The sequence below is a fragment of the Carlito syrichta genome, unplaced genomic scaffold, assembly GCF_000164805.1.
Source record: "Carlito syrichta isolate Samal-C Ts95f unplaced genomic scaffold, Tarsius_syrichta-2.0.1 Scaffold316392, whole genome shotgun sequence".
Lineage (NCBI taxonomy): Eukaryota > Metazoa > Chordata > Mammalia > Primates > Tarsiidae > Carlito > Carlito syrichta.
In genome coordinates, this window is record NW_007260488.1 from 253,827 (window position 1) to 275,365 (window position 21,539).

At 42.8% G+C, this 21,539-nt stretch overlaps 1 protein-coding gene across 2 annotated transcripts in view; it reads right to left on the reverse strand.

The window, feature by feature from the left end:
- The window catches only part of ALDH1L1 (aldehyde dehydrogenase 1 family member L1), a 78,250-nt gene that overhangs the window by 55,172 nt on the left and 1,539 nt on the right, over positions 1–21,539 (reverse strand). Inside the window, exons 2-5 of one of the 2 annotated variants that reach the window (XM_008074335.2) lie at positions 5,383–5,534; positions 3,388–3,622; positions 2,433–2,598; positions 308–409 (exon numbers count right to left, since the gene is read on the reverse strand). In XM_008074335.2, the coding sequence (XP_008072526.2) occupies positions 308–409; positions 2,433–2,598; positions 3,388–3,622; positions 5,383–5,534 (655 nt within the window). Of the gene's footprint in view, positions 1–307; positions 410–2,432; positions 2,599–3,387; positions 3,623–5,382; positions 5,535–21,539 lie in introns of those variants that run through there. The other variant, XM_008074336.2, reaches the window with a different exon arrangement.

A 21,539-nucleotide genomic window follows, 5' to 3' on the forward strand; every position in this document is an offset into this window, starting at 1 on the left:
ACTCCTCCCACCCCCGCCAAGCTCTTCTCTCTCCTTGACGACTCTGCCTGCCCACTCTCCTAAAGAGGAACAGGAAATGACCTTGAATGGACCCTGTTCCTTGACCCTGTTTCTTGCCCTTCCAGGTGCCAAGGGCCTCCTCCTCCACTGCTCTGCTCATGCATCCTCATCCTGGACTGCCGCTGCTTCTGGTCTCAAACATTACAACCTGCACCGTCCAGGCCAAACTCCAGCTTCCCCAGGCCACCCTCTGCACCCCTAGTTTGCTCACAGGCTGGCTTTAGGCGGGCAAGGGCCCCGCACTCACCTTGGCTGTCTCCTTCTTCTGAATCCCCTCATAGGTGGCTCCTTCCTCCGGCTGAGGAAGTCTGGGGGCTTTGCCTTCAGTGATCAGCCTCACAGCCTGCACCTGGAGAGACCACAGGGGTAGGCATCCCCAGCAGCAGAACCCTCCCTCCCTCTGGTCCTCCAGGCCCATGTTGAGCCTGGACCCTGAACCAGACTGGCCAGACCTGCCTGGCACACAGCAAGTACTGAGAATTCACCGCCATACAAACAAAGGAGTCATCATGAACCTAACTCCAATCTGCACGATGGGCACAGACCCGCACTGTCCGCCACACAAGGGTTTAGATTATATAGAAGATCTTGCATCTTCTGAGATCTTAGAAGATTATATGAACTATAAGATATGTGTGTGTGTATGTGTGTGTGTGTATGTGTGTACACTATCTTATATATAAAGCTCTGCAGGTTAGCACATATGAAAGTTTTCATGTTGTTGTCAAAAACCTCTGCCTGAGCCCCATGGTGGGCTTGAAGACATGAGTTTGGAGGTCTGAAATTAAGCAGGAAGTAGTTTCTCTGAGACAGGAAAGAGGAAGGTAGCACAAGAAGGAATCCGGGAAGAGTGAAGAAAGAGCTGAGGAGTGTGGGCCCTCCATGAGGAAGCGTCTGAGGGAAGAGAGGCCAAGACTGGGAAGCGACTCAGACATTAGGAACAGCTGCAGCAGACCTGCCCAGCGGGAGCGTCTGTGGTGACGGACGTGTTCTGTGTCTGCCTGGTTCACTACAGTGGCCAGGAGCCACATGGGATTGTGGGGAGCTTTAAACATAGCTAGTGAGACTGAGGAACTGATTTTTTAAGTACAACTAATTTTAAGTAAATAGATAACTGCGTATGATCAGTGGCAGCCTTACTGAACAGAGGACGGGTATCAGCTGTTTGCTGTGAGATGAGCAAGGAATCCCCTTCTCTGTCTTTCATACTAAATCTCTAGCACTTCTACTCGGTTCACTACTTTGGTGAGAAGGTCATTCTGTGGGAAAGAAAAAGACTTCTTGCTCAACACAATTTGAAAAATAAAAAGCAGCAGACGGGAGCTGAGGGTGATGAGGTAGACAACATTTGGGCTGCGGTGAGCATCTGTGTGCCACTGTCAGGCTTACTGCCACATGTTATACCAAACAAGGAATGCTTCCCACCCTGGAAACTTCCTGTCCCAGTCCTGACCTGGAATATGCCTGCCTTTGGCCATCACCCAGGCCCTCACCAGCCAGCCAGCTGCAGGGCAGACCACCTGCAGCCCTGCACAGATGCACAACCTCCAGAAGTTCTCCTGCAGCTGCAGGGCCAGATCCTGCTGTCTGGGGAACAACTTTCTGACTTCAGTCATCTTGTCCTTCACAGCCCGCTCCTCTGCCTCAGGCAACAACCTCTCCCGCGGAGAACTCAGACCAATAACTACAACCGCATCCAGACTTTCTTCCCCAGCAGGCTCCAGCAGGAAGCATGTGACTGAGGCAGCCAATCAGAGTACTCCATCACCCTGGCTGGGGACTGACTGGGAAGATCACAAGGCCCCAAGTTGGCCGATGCAAGTCTTCCCTGATTTTTCACTCAGAATTCTAGGAGAAAGAGGGTTTCTCTTCCCCTGGAATCAAGAATTATACCTTGAGCTACCAGTGACTATCATTCCTCCCATTTGGGACAACCTATCTGATAAGGAAGCTAATCAAATAGAAAACCAGAATCAAAGGGTGAAGAAAGAGAGACAGAATCCCAATGACGTTGCTTAAGTGTCTGGATCCAGCCACACGTGACATCATCCCTGCCCTTCATATCGACTATTAAGTGAGCTAAAAATGTCCCCTTTTTGGCAAAAGATGAGTTGGATTCTGTCAGTTGTGAGTAAAAATCCCTCCTAATGCAACACCTTGTTTGTCCTAGTACTGCCTCTTTGAACCTCCGAGTGACAGTTCTCTTCCTCCAGGATCCTGAATTTGGGGAACAGATTCCTGGCCACTTGGGCCAAGTGTCTTCTTTTAGGAGTGGCTGACTGGGTCTAGAGAAGGTGCCTGAGGACAGAGAAGTCCTGCAGCAGGGGTGTGTCAGGAGAAGGCGTAGGTTATGGCTAGCTCCCAGTTCTTACCATCCCTTTGACTCCTTCGGGGAAGAGGAAGCGGTTGTACAAAGTGCTCACGGTGTCATCTGAAAGCACCTCACACTCCTTCTGCAGCAGAATGTCCCCAGTGTCCAGACCGTCATCTGCCCAGAAGACGGTAAACCCCCCTTTCTTATCTCCATGAATGAGGGTCCTGAAAAGCAGAAGAGTGAAACCCTGAGTCCAAGAGGAAAGGTCACGGTGGAGCCCTGGTACCTCTGCCACCTTCCAGCAGGCCCCCTTCTTTCCCTGGGAGGACTGACAACCACTCCAGCAGGACGGGTAAGGAAGAGAAGGAAAACAACATTTGTTGAAACCTACTGTGGGCCAGGTGTTGTGCTGAAAACTCTATTTGCCTTATGTAACTCGGTCCGCACAACAGGGCTCACAGGCGTGGTGTGCTGGTTTACAGTCAAGAAAACTGAGGCCCAGAGAAGTACAGTGATGTCACCAAGGGAGCCTGGATTCCAGCCAGACCAGTCTGACTACAAGTCCACTCACTCCGCTCAGCCCAAATGTCTTTCCTCCCTGACCTCCCATCTGACATGCCACCCTATTTTTTGTCTACTTGGCACTCTGTCACCTCAAACTGTCTAGTGGTTGTAGGCAGAGGTCAGAGCAGGACTCTGGCCTGCCAGCTGGGTTGGCCCTGGCCCCTGTGCCCTGGTCACCTCTCTGTTCCAGCTTCAGGATAGAAATACTGACAGTGCCAGCCTTCTGGGTGACATGTGAGGGTGCAGGGTGTTTAGCACGCCTGCACCCCGTGCTCCGGAACCTTCTCTCCCATGGGTGTCATTTCGACCGATCTATTTTATGGCTGACATCTGGCAGCATGGGACAGGCACTCGCAAGGTCCCCAGTCTGTCTGTAGAGAAGGACTTCGGACTAAGGGAGGGGAACAATTCAGGCCGATGGAGGGGGATGTGCGGGGTGGCCCTCTCACCAGTTGATGGCCGAGGCCCCGCGGTGCCTGGGCAGCAGTGACGGGTGATAGATGATGGAGCCGTGTTGGGGGGCGTTGATGACCTCCATGGGGATGAACTGGCTGCAGAAGGGCAGGACGTTGAGCTCGGCCCCCAAAGCCTGGTATTTTGCCACCACATCAGGCAGAGCTCGGCCCTGGGCCCGCCACCGGGGGAACTTGAACACTGGCACTCCGTCCTTCTCGGCCTGCAGGCCTGTGAGACAGTGGGTTAAGAAGCTGGCCCCTTTGCCACCAGCCCACACGCTGCTACCCCTGCCTTCCCAGCAGAGTGGGGCCTGGACTTTCTCTCCATGCCTGCCCCTCCCCTGCCTTCCACGCTCTGGCGGTCACTCAGCACCGTGAGAGTGCACCGGCCGGGTGGGAGGCCTCAGGGGCTGCTCTGCTTCTTGTCGGACTGTTGCTGACCACCAAGGCCTCTGAGCGATGCCCTCTTCTAGACGCCCCAGGCTCCAGCTGGCTGACCTCTTCCCCTTGCCCCGCTTGGAGGCTTTGCCCTGTGGTCACTGAGTTCCTTCGCTGCTTTTGGTGGTGCGGCTGGCCCCCTGTTGTTCGCATTTCTGCTTTGTTTGCTGTCCCTGATGGGAACCAGAACGGTGGAGAGAAGGGACTCTGTCCTTTCTGCCAGGTGGGCTCCTGTCCCGTGAGCAGTCCTGCAGCCCAGCTTCTTCCCCCCAGCCACAGAGCAGCAGCTGATCGAGTTTCCAATATCTGTGGAACTAGCCTCAACACAGCCCCTAGCTCCCAAGTTTCCATGGTGACAACTTATTCTTCTACCCTGAGCCTCAGAAGAGTGGGGGATACTGTCTCCTGCAGTCATTGCCTCCTGGTGTCTTCAGGTTCTCTTGGCCTTCCGCTCTTCAATTCTCTGTCAGAAGCTTGGTGTGATGTTTGGCCCCGACTGGACTGACCCTCCTCTCCGCCCTCCTTCTCTGCCACTATGTCCTGGCATCCAGTGGTTCTGAGCGAGGGTGAGATGTGATGTGAGCAGATTGTACTGTACCAGAAAAAGACTGACCCACAGTGGGAGATCAAAGTCAAGTAGGAGCCCCGGCCAGGCTCGGTCTGGGTCCAAGATCAGCAGCTATTGCCCATGGTCACTCAGTGGCCGGGTGCAGGGCTCAGGCTGTGGTGGGGTCAGGATGTGTCATGGGTCATGCTGTGGTCAGGTTCAAGACTGAGGCCTTGGCTGGCATCAGGCAGTGGGTGCTAGAGCTGAGTCCAAGGTCAGACTGCAGCTGGCTCTTCCTTATAACAAACCATGTGCCTGTGCCTGGCCAGGCCCATGATCCTGCTTTCCTAATCCTGGTCTACGATTGGCCCCCTTTCCTAAGCCCTGCCCTACAATTGGCCTCCATCAGGGCTGAAAAATACCTGTTCATCTAAGCTAAGGCCCCTATCTCCTGTCCGCTGAGGTTCCCTGCTTAAGGTCGGTGGCCAACCCGTGGTTCTCAAACTGCGCTCCTCCGAGAACCACGGCACCAACCTCATCCATGAAATGGTCAGAAATGAAACTTCTCGAACTCTACCCCTTCTACCAAATCAGAAACTCCCAGGGTGGGCTCAGCACTCAGGACTCGCAGCAGTGGGATGCAGTGCATGCCCACCTTTGAGGACACGGACCCCCAGGGCCTCCTGCCCTGGGATTCCTTCCTGATCCTGGGTGCTGGGGTCTGAGAAGCTCTGAGTGGTGCCTGGGACCAGGCTACTCCTCTATGGTCCTTCCTCAGGACACACATTCCACCCCTACAATCAGATGGGAGAGGGTCTCTACTTGACTTTATTCCAGAAAAGCCCAGCAGCCAGTTGGCATTGAAGCAGGATTCAGGGCAGACTGTTTATGGCTGCTTCCCAGCTAGGGCACAAAACCCTGCAGATTTATGCTTTCACCCGCTGCTCCCCCTCTGCCTGGGCAGCCGGGCCATCCTTTTCCCTGTTCCTGGGTGGCTTACTCACCCAGGGGGTCGGCTTTCCCATCCTTGTCTGGGACAGTGAACACACCCACGACCACGTGGCCCTCTTTCCTCAGGTGACAGTAAACTTCCTGGCCAAACAGGCTCTGTCCAATCACTGCAATCTTCATGGCAGCAGGAGAGGGTTGGAAAGACCTGAGGACGGAATATGGTGGCAGTTAGGCACGGCGCGCTGACCTCAGGAAAGCCAACCCTAGTTCATTGGGAGCCAGCTCACAGCACCTGGTCCACTCTGCCTTGGGCAGCCTCTGGCACCGTGGGTGGCAGGCCATGGCAGGGAGACTGCTGCTGTTAGAAGAATCAGAGGAAATGTGCACGCAGAAATCCAAGGGCCCCAGATGGTGGTATCTTGGATGCCACAGTGGGTAAGTCATGTAGGGATTGTAGATTTAGAGTATTCTGTCTTGAAACCCTCTAAACTGGCAAGAAATGCTGGGTATGGAGGCTTTGGGGAGGTATTTGAGCACATTCCTATAGCTAACCAGTTCTTTGACCTTTGTCAAATCACATTTGTTCATGAAAAAGATGCCTCATCTCTCCAATGACTTTTAGCCTACAAATTAGGTTTATTCCCCTGAGCCAGGGGGCCATAAAGGGACCAAAGGGAAGCCTCAGCCTAAGGAGCTGTCCACCTGAGCCTCAACAGAAAAGGGTGGCTAGGTAGATGGTCCTGAGGATGAAGGTGGGAGAGAGTGGAATGGGACCTGTGGGCACGGGCAGAGAAAGAAGATGTATAGAATGAAGCAGATGCCAGATTATGCAAATGTCTCCAGCCTTTGGTCATTCACTCACCTTGCTCATATCTGTAAAACTTAAGCTGTCAATCACTTATTACATTTATTTAAATTGCCTGTTTACCAAAATATACATAATTTATGGAGAACTGTTACTAAGGCAGTACATACGTCATACATATAGAAAGTACAAAAATTATAGGTGTGTGACTTGATGGATTTTCACAAACTGAACATGCCACTATAATAAGCACCCGGATAAAGAAAACTTCAGAAGCCCCTGAGCCTCTTCCTTTCAGTACACTCACTAAGTAACTGGATTCTAACAGCATTGAATAGTTTTGCCTCATACACACACACACACACACACACACACACACACACACACACACACACACATACACGTATTCCCTTCATAGATATGTACATATATTTTCCTCTCATATAACAGATCATACAGTGCAATGTTTTGTGGGTTTCCCCCTTCAACATTATCCTTATGGTTGTATGTGGTTGTGCTGAGTTTATTCTCATTGCAGCACAGTATTTCACTGTGTGAATTGCCACAGTTCACCTATCCATTCTACTGTTGATGGGCATTTGGGGTTACTACAAACAGGGATGCCATAAAGATTCCTGCACATGGTTCTCATTGTACATAATGTGCCTAGGACATTGCTTTAGTGCTTTCTGCAGGTTTTCCAAAGTGGTTGTACCAGTTTCCACTTCCATGTGCTCTGTGCTATGTCTTCTGTGCTATGTCATGTCTTCTTCATTTTAACTATTTCCTGATATGAAATACCCCTGTCTCACTGGCATTTTATCCTGTAATTCCCTGATGACTAACAGAGTTGAGCACCTTGTCCTATGCTTATTGGCCATTTGAATATCTTTTTTTGGGAACTGTCTCTTCAAGTCCTTTGTCTATTTTTTCCACTGGGTGATTTTCTTTTTATTGATTTTTAGGAGGTTTTTTTTTTTTTCTTTTTGGCTATTTTAGTTTAGTTTTTAAATATTCTAGACTATGAATCATTTTTCAGATATGTGTATGGAAAATATCTTTTCCAATTGGTTTGCCTTTTTCAAGCATCTTGGTGTCTCTTGATGAACAGAAGTTCTTAACATAGTATACATTATTAAAATTTTTCTCTATGATTAGTGGTTCTTGCATCCTATTAAAGAAATCTTTGCCTACCATAAGTTCATAAAATTGTTCTCCTTGTCTTTTTTTTGAGTTGAATTCTCACTCTGTCACCCAGACTGAAATGCAGTGGCACATTCACAGCCATCTCAACGTCAACCTGCTGGGCTCTGGCGACCCTTCTACCTCAACTTTCCAAGTAGCCAGAACTACAGGTGCACACTGCCACACCCAAGTTGCCCGGGCTGGTCTCGAACCCACAGACTCAGGCAATCCACTCGCCTCAGCCTCCCAAAATGCTGGGATTACAGGCTGAGCCACCAAGCCCAGCCTCTTCCTATCTTCTAAGCTCTTTATTGTTTTACCTTTTACATTTAGATGTGCAGTCCCTAAAGGACTGACTATTGTGTACACAGTGAGAGGTAGAAGCCCAGAAATATTTTTTCTGTACAGATGTCAAATCAATCCAGCATTAGTCAACTGAAACTACCTTCTTTTCTCCATTGAAAAGAACCATGTGTGTATACGTCTGTCACTAGACCTATATTTTGTTCCTTTGGCTAGTTTGTTTCTCACTGCATTTAACGTAGCTTAAAATTTTTTATAGTAGTAAAGATGTACAGCGTAAAACTTGACATTTAATCACTTTTAAGTGTACACCTCACTGTCATTATTTATATTCACAATGTTGTGCAAGCATCACTATTCCAAACTTTTTATCACCCCAAATACAAATTCTGTATTCATTAAGCAAAATTCCTCATTACCCCCCACCACCACCAGCCCCTGGCAAACTCTAATCTGTCTACGTCAATTTGTCTATTCTAGGTATCTTGTGAAAGTGGAATCATACAATATTTGTTCTTTTGTGTCTGACTTATTCCCCTTAGCATAATGTTTTCAAAATGTATTCATGTTGTACTGTGTATCAGAACTTCATTTCTTTCTTTCTTTCTTTCTTTCTTTTTTTTTGAGTCAGTGTCTCACTCTGTCGCCTAGGCTGGGGTGCAGTGGCATGCTCATGGCCATTCCAGCATCAACCCACTGGGCTCAGGCAATCCTTCCTCCTCAGTCTTTCAAGTTGCCAGAACTACAGGTGTATGCTTCCACACTCGACTAATTTTTTCATGTATTGTAGAGATGAGGTCTTGCCAAATTGCCCAGGCTATTCTCGAACCTGTGGGCTCAGGTAATCCCCTCACTTAAGCCTCCCAAAGTGCTGGGATTACAGACTTAAGCCACCACGCCTGGCCACTTCATTCCTTTTTATGAAGGAACTTTATTCCTTTGTATATGAATTCCATTTTGTGTGTGTGTACGTCCATTTATGGATTCTTGGGTTGTTTCCTATTTTTGGCTATTGTGAATAACACTGCAAGGGACATTGGTATATGAGTATCTGTTTAAATCCCTGTTTTCATTTCTTTGGGGTATATATAAAATAATGGAATGTGATTTGCATTTTCCTAGAGAATAATGAGATTGAACGTCTTTTCATGTGCTTTTTGGTCATTTGTATACCTTCTTTGGAGAGATGTCTATTCAATTATTTGACCCATTTTTAAAATTGGTTTGTCTATTTTGTTGCTAGCATATAGAAACACAATTGATTTTATATATTGGCCTTGTATTAACCAGTGCCTTAATTAATTCACATATAAATTTTAATACTATGCAGATTATTTATGATTGTCTAAGTATGCAGTCAAGTTACAATGGTACTTTTATTTTTTTCTTTCCAATTTTGAAGGCTTTTATTACTCTTATTTCCTCATTGCTTTTGCCAGTACATCTACTACAATACTGAATACAGATAGTGATGGGAGTTTTTATCTTATTCCCGACCTTGAGAGGAAGCTGTTCAATATTTGACCATTTGTTAGCTTTGGGGAATTTGGGTAGACAGACTAGCATATTATGAAAGTTGCCTTATATTTCTGACTTGCTAATCATGAAAAGGAGTTGGAAGTTCTGCTTTCAAAATGATGGCATAAAGGGAAGCTGGATTCTCTCTCCACGGCCTGCCTTGCTCCCACCCCCTCCCCACCCAACAACAAAAAGCAAGTAGCTAGATGTGGTAGTGCGTGCCTGTAGTTCCAGCTACTTGGAAGGCTGAGGTGGAAGGATAACCTGAGTCCAGCAGTTCGAGGCTTTAGTGGCACGCTCACGGCCACTGCACTCCAACCTGGGTGACAGAGTGAGACTCCAACACACACACACACAAAAGCAAATATACAGTGCGAGATTTTCACCAGCAGCAACCCAGAGTTCAAGTATGATGATGAAAGAGTCATACTAGGGTACAGAGAAGTGGAAAAACCTCTTAACAGACAGTAGGAGAACTAGACTTCCACATCTACCAGGCACCAACCACACACAAAAATTCTCCCCTCAATTCACAGTTTCTGCATTGGAAAAAGTGAAACCAAGGTGATCAACTAGCTTCCCTATCTTCTTGGGTTCCCTGGCAGGAGACCTATCCTTTCTTTAACCCACAGGTAACATCATGATGGTCCTGAAGGGAGAAGTATCTCTGAGAACTGGCAGAGACAAATGGAGGAGGCAGGACTACCATCCCTAAGGAAATTCTGCTTGGTAACTTTGCCAACAGAGACACCAAGTCAGACTAGTTATAGGAGGCACAGTCCCCTGGGCATGAATCCCTAGCCAGCCTTCCCACACTGCTGGATAATCTGGGACAGGCAGTGCTCCAACCCTTTACTAGAGTCAAGAGGAACCTGGATTGAAGGTGCCACCTGAAGAGCCAAAAAGGAGACAGCAACCTCGTAGTGAAGATTATCTAATCAAATGTATTCAACAAAAACCAAAGCAAGCTGGACAGAGAAAACTGGTACAAATACCTAATCCTTCAATGCAAAGACGTAGATGTATACCTACAAGAAACAGCAGCAAACTGGAAACCATGACCTCCCCAAAAGAACAAAGAAAAAAATCCAGTGACTGACCCTCATGAGAGGGTGATTTGTGAGCTCTCTGAACAAGAATTCAAAATATCAGCTTTGAGGAAGATCAGTGATCTCCAAAATAACACAGAACAGCAATTCAGAAATTTATCAGAAAAATTTCACAAAAATATTGGAATAATAATTGTCAAAAAAACAGAAATCTTGGAACTGAGAAATACATTTTGCTGAACTGAAAAACTCTTTAGAGGTGAAGAAATAATAACAGACAACTTTCCAAAATTTTAGAAAGATATAAATATACAGGTACAGGAAGGTACCTGTATCCAGATACAGGAAGGTACCCAAATAAGGCTACTCCAAGGCATTTAATAACTGAATTCCCAAAGGCCAAGGACAAAGAGAAGATCTTAAATGCAGTGAGAGATAAGAAACAACACACAAAGGAGCTCCACTTTGAGAAAGTAGAAAAAAATTTTCAAAGTGCTACCAAAAATATGCCACACAAGAATATTGTGTCTAGTAAAACTGTCATTAAAATTTGAAGGAGAGGCAAAGCCTTTTACAAACAAAAGCTGAAAGAATTTGTTACCACCAAACTTATCTTGCAGGAAATGTAAATTCATTTTTTATTTTTGTCTGAAAGACTAGAAAAGAAAACCCCACTAATGTGCAAAAAAAAAAAAAACTTGTCAAGGTGTAAAATTCATCGGTAAAATTAAGTCCAGGGGCAAACCCAGAATATTCTATTACTGTATTTTTGGTGTACAATCCATTCATCACTCCAGTATGAAGCCCCTAAAAACCAAATTTGTCAACAAAAAAAAAAATAGTCACAACAACCTGTTAAGAGATAAATAATATAAAAATATGTAAATCAAGACAACTAAAGGTCAAAGTGGGGAGGTCCAGTTAAAGGCTAGAATGTGTGTGTGTGTGTGTGTGTGTGTGTGTGTGTGTGTGCGCGCGTGCACGCGTGTGTGGGTATTGTCTTTGTTTCTATTATTTGTGGTCTAAGATAAGTTGTCATCTATTTAAAATCACTATATCTATAAGATTTTTGTAAGCCTCGTTGTAACCACTGCACAAAACCATATAATAGACATTAAAATAAAAAGCAACAAATTAATATGTCCTACCAGAGCTGATCACTTATCCACAAAGGAAGACAGGCAGAAAGGAAGAGAGAAGTATCGTGACAACCAGAAAACAAGCCACGAAACGGCAGTAGTAAGTCATTAATCATCAATAATAACATTGAATGTCAACGGTCTCAATTCTCCAATTAAAAGGCATAGAATGGCTAAATGGAAAAAGAAACAAGACCCAACTATGTGCTGCCTCCAGGAAATCCACTTCACCTATAAAAGCACCCATAGACTGAAATTGACAAGGTAGAAAAAAATATTCCATGCAACCGGAAACCAAATAAGAAAAACTGGCCAACAACTTCCAAATAAGAACAGAAGTAGTTGTAATCATATCAGATAAAATAGCCTAAAAATCAAAGGCTATAAAAAAAGACAAGGAAGGTTGCTGGATAATGTTAAAGGAGCCAATTCAGCAAGAGCAGAATTTCCATATGATACAGAAATTTCACTATTGGGTCTACATCCCAAAGAAAGAAAATAGAAATATTGAAGAGATATTTGCACTCCTGTGTTTATTGCAGCACTATTTGCAATAGCCATAATATAGAATCAACCTCAATACCCATGAATGGATAAATAAGTAAAGAGATGAGATGCATATACATAATGAAATATTATTCAGCCACAAAAAGGAAGGAAACCTTGTCATTTGCAGCAATATGGATGGGACTGGAAGCCATCACATTAAGTGAAATAAGCCAAGGACAGCAAGACAAATTTCACATGTTCTCACATGCAAAACTAAAAAGGTGAGTCTCATAAAGACAGAGTAACTTGGCGGTTACCAGAGGCTGGAAAGAGGGAGAATGGAAGAGGAAGAAAGATTACAAATGTATTTATTACCACTGAACGGTACACTTAAAAATAGGAGAGGCCGAGGTAGGAAGATTGCCTAAGTCCAGGTTTTCGAGATCAGCCTGGGCGACTTGGTCAGACCTCATCTCTGCAGTAAATCCGAAAATTAGCCAGGTGTGTGTAAGAAAAAGAATGATTTATTTTCACAGTAAGCCACGAACTGTACATAACTGCTTTTTGCTGAGTCACTTCCTGCTTCTTGTTCTCTTTTTGCAGGCATTTACTTTGATGGACTTTTTCATTTAAACTTTGACAGGAACTGCAGCGTTCGCCTGTACTTTGTGTGGCCAACTGCATTCCCTAGCTCCTACCCAAATATCCCTAGTTGAAGGTGGAAAATGGCTAAAAATATATCATGAAAAGGCTCCTGTTTCTCCTCTCTTATCCCACCCATCACCTCCAGCCCTTACCCTCCAGATGAGAGGCACACTCCAATACTGAGATGCCAGGGCTTTCTGTTGAGTGCTTTGAGTGCTATACTTTTCTTCTTCAGGTAGATTAATGCATCACTCTGAACATGGAACATTTTTGCTGACCAGCTCTGCCCAGTTCCCTACAGTCCCTTCCACCCTCTAGTGTGTCTCTATTTTTTTTTTTTTATTTTTTGAGTTGGAGTTTCATTCCATTGCCCAGGCTGGAGTGCAGTGGCACGCTCACGGACACCCAAGAGTTGACCTGCTGGGCTCCGTGATCCTTCTTCCTCAGCCTTCCAAGTAGCCAGAACTTCAGGCACACACCACCATACCCGGCTAATTTTTTGATTTATTGTAGAAATGAAGTCTCACCAAGTTGCCCAGGTTGGTCTCTGAACCCCTGGGCTCAGGCAATCCTCTCGCCTCAGCCTCCCAAAATGCTAGGATTACAGGCTTGAGCCACCAGACCCAACCTCTTCTCCTCTTATGAGTTGTGCCCTATCAGATGGCTAATTGTGTAAATGTTGCAAGTACCCTTGAGTAGAAATGTGCTTTCTGGTTGTAGTGAATCAAGTCCATGAGTACATTGATGCTATTTATTCTATTAGTCAAATTACCTACATCTTAATTGCAATGTGATGAGAAATATGAAGGTAAGTAAAAAAGACTTTCAGTACTAGACTGATTACTGTTTATTTCTCCCTGTTGTTCACTGCACTTTGCAGATCTTGTCATTTGTTGGTAAGCCTTGCAGAAATTTTCTGGTAGTTATTTGCAAGGCTGTCAAATTAGAAGGCTTCCTCCTAGTTTTGGTTTGCTATGTATTTATCAGGAATAACTGATGAGTTTTGTCAAATATTTTTAGCACATTTTGAAAGATCTATGTTAATGTTGTGAATTTCATGAATAGTTAATCTATACTGAGATATTCTTGCCTTCTTAGAATAAACATACTTGTATCTATGAATATAAGGAAGATTGACAATTTCTTAACCACACATATATGAATATATGTGTTCATACATATATAAAGAGAATAAAAGTGAGAGAGAAGCATTTCATATGACAACATTGGCATTTCAAATCAGCAGAAAAGTAGATTATTCAGTGTGTTGAAAACTGGCTAACAACTTCCAAAAATGAATTTTTTTTTATAGAGTGGACTTCTAGTTTCTAGCTCAGCATGTGAAAAGACTGGAAATGGTCGCTCTAATCCTCACAGGACAAAAGATGAACAAACAAAAAAATTTAGCTCCACTAGAGAACTTAGATCATAGGGCAAAAAAGTTCCTGCCCTCAGAATTGGAAAGAGAAATAGGTGGCTACAGAGAACCATGCAGAAACCTCCATGGGTGCCAGTATCAGTATAGGAGATCTTAAAATATAAATTATAATTTGCTGGAGGCTCAGTGTAGACAAGCGTGGGAGCTAAAATCTTTAGCTTACTAGTTTAGGAGGAACCTACATTTTGTGAGTTTTACCTTCAGGAGCCATATCAAGTTCTCACAATAAAGACCGAAGAAAAATCCATCCCAAACTAGTGAGTCTGGTAGAAAGGGGGAAAGCAGCCATGTTTTTCTTGAAGGATCTACCTTCAAATGTAACTATTGTATGGGAGCCAAAGTGACTGGACTTCTACCAAAGCCTAGCCAATCTGAGTGGGTACAATCTCAACCCCAGGCTTTCTAACGTTCCTGTACAACCTAAAGGAGAGAGGAGGGCTGAGAAGTACTTGTAAAGTCACAGCCTAGGAAGGACAGCAGGCTCACTAAAAGACTGAGACCTAATCGTGGGAATAGGAACCCCCCCCCAACACACACATCTTACCACTGTATCAGTAGGACTCCTGCATAATTCCAGGGGGTAACAGATAAAAGAATAGCAAATCAGATCATATTTAGGATTCTCTAGGAAAAGTAAAAAGCAGAGGAGACAAAAACAAGGACACTAGAGAAAATTATATCCTTTCACACCTACAGATCCAGCAAACAATAAGCACAGCCTAACTCTCAGCCAGATAAACATAAAACTTCACTAAAGGTCTAGCTACCTTAGTTCCTTTTATCCAGTTAATTATATCTGATTTTCCCCTCAAAATTTCAATTACAAGACCTACTAAAACACAAAAACACGGTTTATAGAGATAAAGCAAGCATCTGAACCAAACTCAGGTATGGCAGAGATATTGGAATTATCAGATGAAAAATTTAAAACAACTATCATTAATATGCCAAGGGTTCTAATGGAAAGCCATGAACAAAACATGCAAGAACAGATGGGTTATGTAAGCAGAGAGATGGAAGTTCTAAGAAAAATAAAAAAGAAGTTATAGAAATAAAACACCCTGTAAAAAATGTGAAGAATACCTTTAATAGGTTTATCAATAGACTGAACTCAGTAGAGCAAATAATCAGTGATCTGGAAGTAAGATCAGTAGAAATGTAAAGAGAAAAAAAGATTTTAAAAAAAGAACAGAATATCCAAGAACTGTGGAACAATTACAGTAGGTGTAAATACTTGTAATATCAGCAGAAGAACAGAGAGAAAAAGAGAGAGAATAGTATAAACAGAGATACTTGAAGTAATAATGACTGAGAATTTTTAATTTTCCAAAATTAAAGACAGATACCAAACCATAGAACTAGGAAGCTCAGATAAAAACAAGAAGAATAAACAACAACAATAATCTACACTTAGAAATATCATATTCAAACTGTAGATAATAAAAGACAAAGAGAAAATATTCAAAGAAGCTGAGGGAGAGAGAGACCCTCCCTTTGGAGAAGCAAAAATAAGAATTATATCAGACTTCTCTTTATAAATATGGACACAAGAAGAAAATGAAATGAAATATTTAAAGAATTGAAAGAAAAGTTCCATCAACTAGATTCCATCTGTATGCAATGAAATTTATCCTTCAAAAGAAGAAATAAAGACTTCCCTAAATTGAAGGAATTTGTTACCAGTAAACCTGCCTTACAAGATGTGTTTTTTTATTTTTTGAGTTGGAGTCTCACTCTGTCTGTGGAGTGCAGTGGCACATTCACAGCCATCCCAGCATTGACCTGCTGGGCTCTGGTGATCCTTCCACCTCAGCCTTCCAAGTAGTCAGAACTACAGGCATATGCTACCATGCCCAACTAATTTTCTATTTATTGTAGAGATGAGGTTTCACCAAGTTGCCTGGGCTGGTCTCGAACCCATGGGCTCAGGCAATCCACTCGCCTCAGCCTCCCAAAGTGCTGGGATTACAGGCAGAGCCACTGTACCCGGCTTAGGAAGTTTTAAATGTAAACTTTATTTTCTTTCTGTATTTGATCTGAGTTTCTGACTTGTATCTTTTTTCTAATTTATTATTTATTTATTAATATCAAAAATGAAAGAAGAGTCATTCATACTGATCCCACTAAATGGATAATAAAGTACTAGTATGTATTATTAGTACAAATAAATAACTCTATATCCACAAATTTCATAACTTAAATTAAATAAAACAATTCCTTTGAAAGACACAATTTTCTAAAACTCACATAAGAAGAAACATATCATCTGAATTGGCCTATATTTATTAAAGAAATTGAGCCAACAATTATGAATAACCTTTCAAAACAGACAGCACCAAGGCTAATAAATTCTATCAAACATTTAAGGGAGAAATGATACCAATTCTCTGCACTCTCTCTCAGAAAATAGAGACAAAGGAAATTCTCTAATTCTCTTGGACAATCAGTTCTCTTATACCCAAACCAAAACTATTACAAAAAAGGTAAACAACAAACCAATATTTCTCATAAGCATGGATGTTAAAATCCTCAAGAATTACCAGCAATTGAATCCAATAATGTATTAAAAATTTATACATGACCACCAAGTAAGATTTATTCTAGGCTAAACACTTGAAAATCAATTAATGTAATCAACCACCCGAACAGGCTAAGGAACAAAAATTATATGATCACATCAAGACCAGAAAACGACTTTGACAAAAATCCAACACCCATTCATATAAGAACTCTCAGCAAACTAAGACTAGATGGGAATTGAATTTGATTTAAAAAAAAAAAAAAGACAGCTACCAAAAAAAAAAAAAAAAAAACCCACTATGGCTGACACTATGCTTAATGGCGAGAACTAGGAACTTTCCTGCTGAGATTGGAAATAAGATGAAGAATGTCTACTCTCGCCATTCCTATTCAACATCATGCCAGACACCCTCACGAATGTGAAAAGATCAGAAAAGGAAATAAAAAGCGTACAGATTGGAAAGGAAGAAGTAAACCCTTCTTGTCAAGTGACATGATTGTCTATGCATAAAATCTCAAACAATCAAAGAAAAACTGGAATTAATAAGCAATTTCTAGCAGTTCCAGGATGAAGGGTTTATATACAAAAATCAATCACTTTCTTATATACCAGTAATGAACATTTGGGATTTGAAATAAAAAACACAAAACCATTTATATTAGCACCAAAAACTGAAATACAGAATATAAATCTTACAAAATATGTGCAATATCTATGTTGGGGAAACCACAATGCCGATGAAAGAAATAAAAGAAAATCTAAATTGAGAGATATTCCATGTTTATGGATAAGATACCTCCATGCTGCCAAGTTATCAGTTCCTTCCAACTTGATTTATAGATCCAATGCAATATGAATCCAAACCCCAGCAAGTTATTTTGTCGATATCAACAAGTCGATTCTAATATTTTTATGGAAAGGCAAAAACCTGGAATAGCCAACACAATATTGAAGGAGAATAAAGTCAGAGGACTGACACTACCTAGCTTTGAGACTTTACTATAACACTAAGTAATAAAAAAAAAACAATGTAGTAGTGTTGAAAGAATAAACAAATAGATCAGTGGAACAGAATAAAGAGCCAAGAAATAGACCCACATAAATACAGTCAAATGATGTTTGACAAAGAAGCAAAGGCAATAGAATGGAGAAAAGGCCTTTTCAACAACATTGCTGGAACAATTGGACATTCTCCACACGCCAAAAAAACAAAACAAAACAAAACAAAAAACTCTAGATATAGACCTTATATCCTTCACAAAAATTAACTCAAAATGGATCACAGACCTAAGTGCAAAAATACAAAACTATAAAACACCTAGAAGATAACCAAGGAGAAGATGTAGGTGACCTTGTGTTTGGTGATGACTTTTTAGATGCAACACCAAATGGTCCATGAAATAAATATTTTATAAGTTAGACTTCACTAAAGTTAAAAATATCTGTTCTGCAAAGGACACTGTCAAGTTAATAAAAACTGGGAGAAAATATTTGTAAAAGAAATATCTGAGAAAGGACTACTAAACAAAATATTCGAAAATCCAAACCACTCCTAAAACTCAACAATAAGAAATCGAACAACACAATTTAAAAATGGGCCAAAGACCTTAGCAGACATTTCACCAGAGAAGCTGTACAGAAGGCAAGTAAGATAGGAAAAGATGCTTCACATCATATGTCATCAGGGAAATAAAAATTAAGGCAACAATGAAATGTCGCTACACATCTAGTAGAATGACCCAGATCCAGAACACTGACAACACCAAATGCTGACGAGGATGTGGAACATAAGGAACTCTCTCTCTCTCATTCATTGCTGGTGGGAATGCAAAATGGTGTCTCCCCTTTGGAAAACATTGTGACAGTTTCTTACAAACTCAATATACTCTTACCATACGATCCAGGAATCGTGCTCATTTGTATCTACCAAAAGTAGTTGAAAACTTAGGTCACACAGAAATCTGGCCATGGATGTTTACAGCACCTTTATGTGCTAATGCCAAAACTTGGGTTTGACTTTTCAGATATGGCACCAGAAAGAAAAAAAGAAGAACGAAGAAGGGAAGAAAAGGGTAAATTGGACTTTATTAAAACTAAAAACTTCTGCTCTGCCAAAAAAACACTGTTAAGAGAACAAAAATACAAGCCACAGATGGGAAGAAAATCTTTGTAAAAGACATATCTGATAAAGGACTCCTATCTAAAATATACAAAGAACTCTTAAAATTCAACAATAAAACAAGCAACCCAATTTTAAGATGGGCAAAGGATATTAATAGACACATCACTGAAAAAGATACACAGATGGCAGATAAGCATATAAAAAGATGCTCAACATTGTAAGTCACTGTGGATTGCAAATTGAAATAAAATGATGTTACCACTACACGCCTATAGGAGGGTTAAATTCAAAACATGGAAAACGCCAAATACTGCTGAGGACATGGCAGCAACAGGAACTCTGGTTTGTTGCTAGTAGAAATGAAAATGATGCAGCCACTTTGGGAGAAGTTTTGGCAGTTCCTTATAAAATGAAGCATACTTTTACCATATGATCCATCAATTGCTTTTCTTGATATTTACTCAAATGAGTAGAAAACTGTCTACACAAAAACTTGCACACAAATGTTTACAGAAGCTTCATTTATAATTGCTAAAACTTGAAAGTGACCAAGATGTTCTTTAGTAGGAAAATAGAGAAATAAACTGTGGTTATATCCACATCTGTATAATGGAATATTGTTCAGTGATAAAAAGATATGAGCCAGCAAGCCATAAAAAGACGTAGAAGAAGCTTAAATGCATATTGCTAAGTGAAAAAAACCAAGTTGAAAAGACTACATGCTGTATGATTTATACATACTATATGACATCCTGGAAAAGGCAAAACTAGGGGAACAGTAAAAAGATCAGTGGCTGTCAGAGACTGTAGGTGGAGGACTGAGTAGGTGGAACACAGGAGATCTTGACAGGGTGTCATAGTGAACACGTCCCCATACATTTGTCTAAACCCAGAGACTGTGCAACACCAGGAGTGAACCCTCATGTAAACTATGGACTTTTGTTGATTACCTTGTGTCAATATTGGCTCATCAAATGTAACAGATATACCATACTAATGCAAAACGTTAAATACAGAAGAAAGTAGGTGGGGTGAACAACTGAGACTACAGGAACTCTCTGCAAGCTGCACTCAATTTTTCTATAAACCTAAAACTGCTCTAAAAACAGTCCATTAATTGAAATAAATAAGTAAATCTAGTTCTATGGTCCACAGTTTACTCCAAAATATAACCCAATTGTGTTAAAAATAAATATTTAAAAGTCAAATATAAGAAGCATTAAAGCATTAGAAAACATTAGCTTTTACAAACCTGACACTAAAGAAAAAATGTGAAATAAAGTATATGATAAATTTTCATACATGAAGATTTTGTTTCTGAAGCAATTTTCCACAAGAAAAAAACCTGCCAAAACACAAATAAAAACACGTTCAAATCCAAAGTTAACAAAGAAATGCAAAATAAAACAAAGCATTATATTTCTCTTATAAACTTAGCAGAAAATTTTTTTGAATTTTTATTTTAAGTATGTGGGGTACAATTCAGGGTTAGGTATGACAATCAATGTACATTATGCAGGTACCCTTGTAGAAATTTAAAATAATGTAAATATTCAGTGCTGGCTAGGTGACAGGAAAATAAATAATAAACTGATAAGTTTATTTGACAGAGGAAAGTCTGTCAGTAAATATCAACATCCTAAAAACAGTTCATTTCTTCTGACTCGGCAATTTCTCTTCTGAATTATTTGTGGACAAACAAAAACATGTGGTTTTTTTTGTTTGTTTCTTTGAGTCGGAGCCTCACTCTGTCGCCCAGGCTGGAGTGCAGTGGCATGCTCATGGACACTGCAGCCTCGACCTGCTGGGCTCAGGCGGTCCTTCTGCCTCTGCCTTCCAAATAGTTGGAACTTCAGGAGCGACACTATGCCTGGCTAATCTTTCTTGATTTATTGTAGAGACAATGTCTCACCAAGTTGCTCAGGCTGGTTTCCAACCCTTAGGCTCAGGCAATCCTCTCGCCTGGGCCTCCTAAAACGCTGGGCTTACAGGCGTGAGACACCGTGCCCTGCCAAAAACACATGTTCTCTAAAGTTATGGTACATTTACACTGAACAAGCCATGACAACCTACTCTCTGTTGCACATCCAGAGATGTATGTCAAAACATCCCAACAGGTGGCACACCACTATAATTTTGTAAGGCATAAGTGTGTGTCTGTGTGTGCATGTGTATATGTTTGTTTGTGGTATCAAAGCCTGGAAGGATTTACACTGAAATGTTAAAACTCAGGGTTTTTTGATGGCTATATTTATAATTTTCTTACCAGACTGGGTTGTTTTTTTTTTTATTATTGTTGTTGTTGTTGTTTTGCTTCTATATTGAACATGAATTACTTGTGGAAAGAATAAAGCGGCACTTCCCACCAAAAAGATCCTTTGGCGGCAGGGAGGCAGAGTCAGGGTAACCATCCCCAGTGCTGTCGTCACAGTCCAAGGAAGCAGATCTTGGCGGGGACAGAAGCGATGGGAGGGCCTGAGTCGGCCTTGGCCTTCGGCCCCATGGAGGAGCCGGGAGGCGTCTGCAGAGGCCCGTGGCCGCGGGGGGCGCGGTGACCCTGCCTCCTCCCTGAGTTGCTCACTCGCTCGGTGCCCTTTGCCCCGGTGGCGCGTGGGGCCGCAGAGGCTTCCCGGGCCTTCCATCCCTCCTACCCCGAGCCTCTAGCCCAGGCCCGGCTCCCCAGGACCCAGCCTCTTGCCCTGGGCCGAGCTGCGCCGCCCCGCAGGGACAGCAGCTCTGGCCCTTTGTTCGGGCGCTCTGTCCTGTGGCGCACGGAGAGAGGCTCCAGCTGTGGGACAGGGGCCCGGCGTCCAGCCGCAAGGCGTCCCACCCCCCGCTGCCCTTTGGAGGGCCCCAGGCTGACCCTGCTCCCGCAGTCAGTCGCTCTGCCCGGCCCCGGCGGGGAGGACACCTCGTCCCCCCACAGAAGGGGTCCCTCTGGGGTCCTGCTCGACCCGCGGCCGCTCCCGCCGCCCGGGGGACCGGCCGCCGCCCAG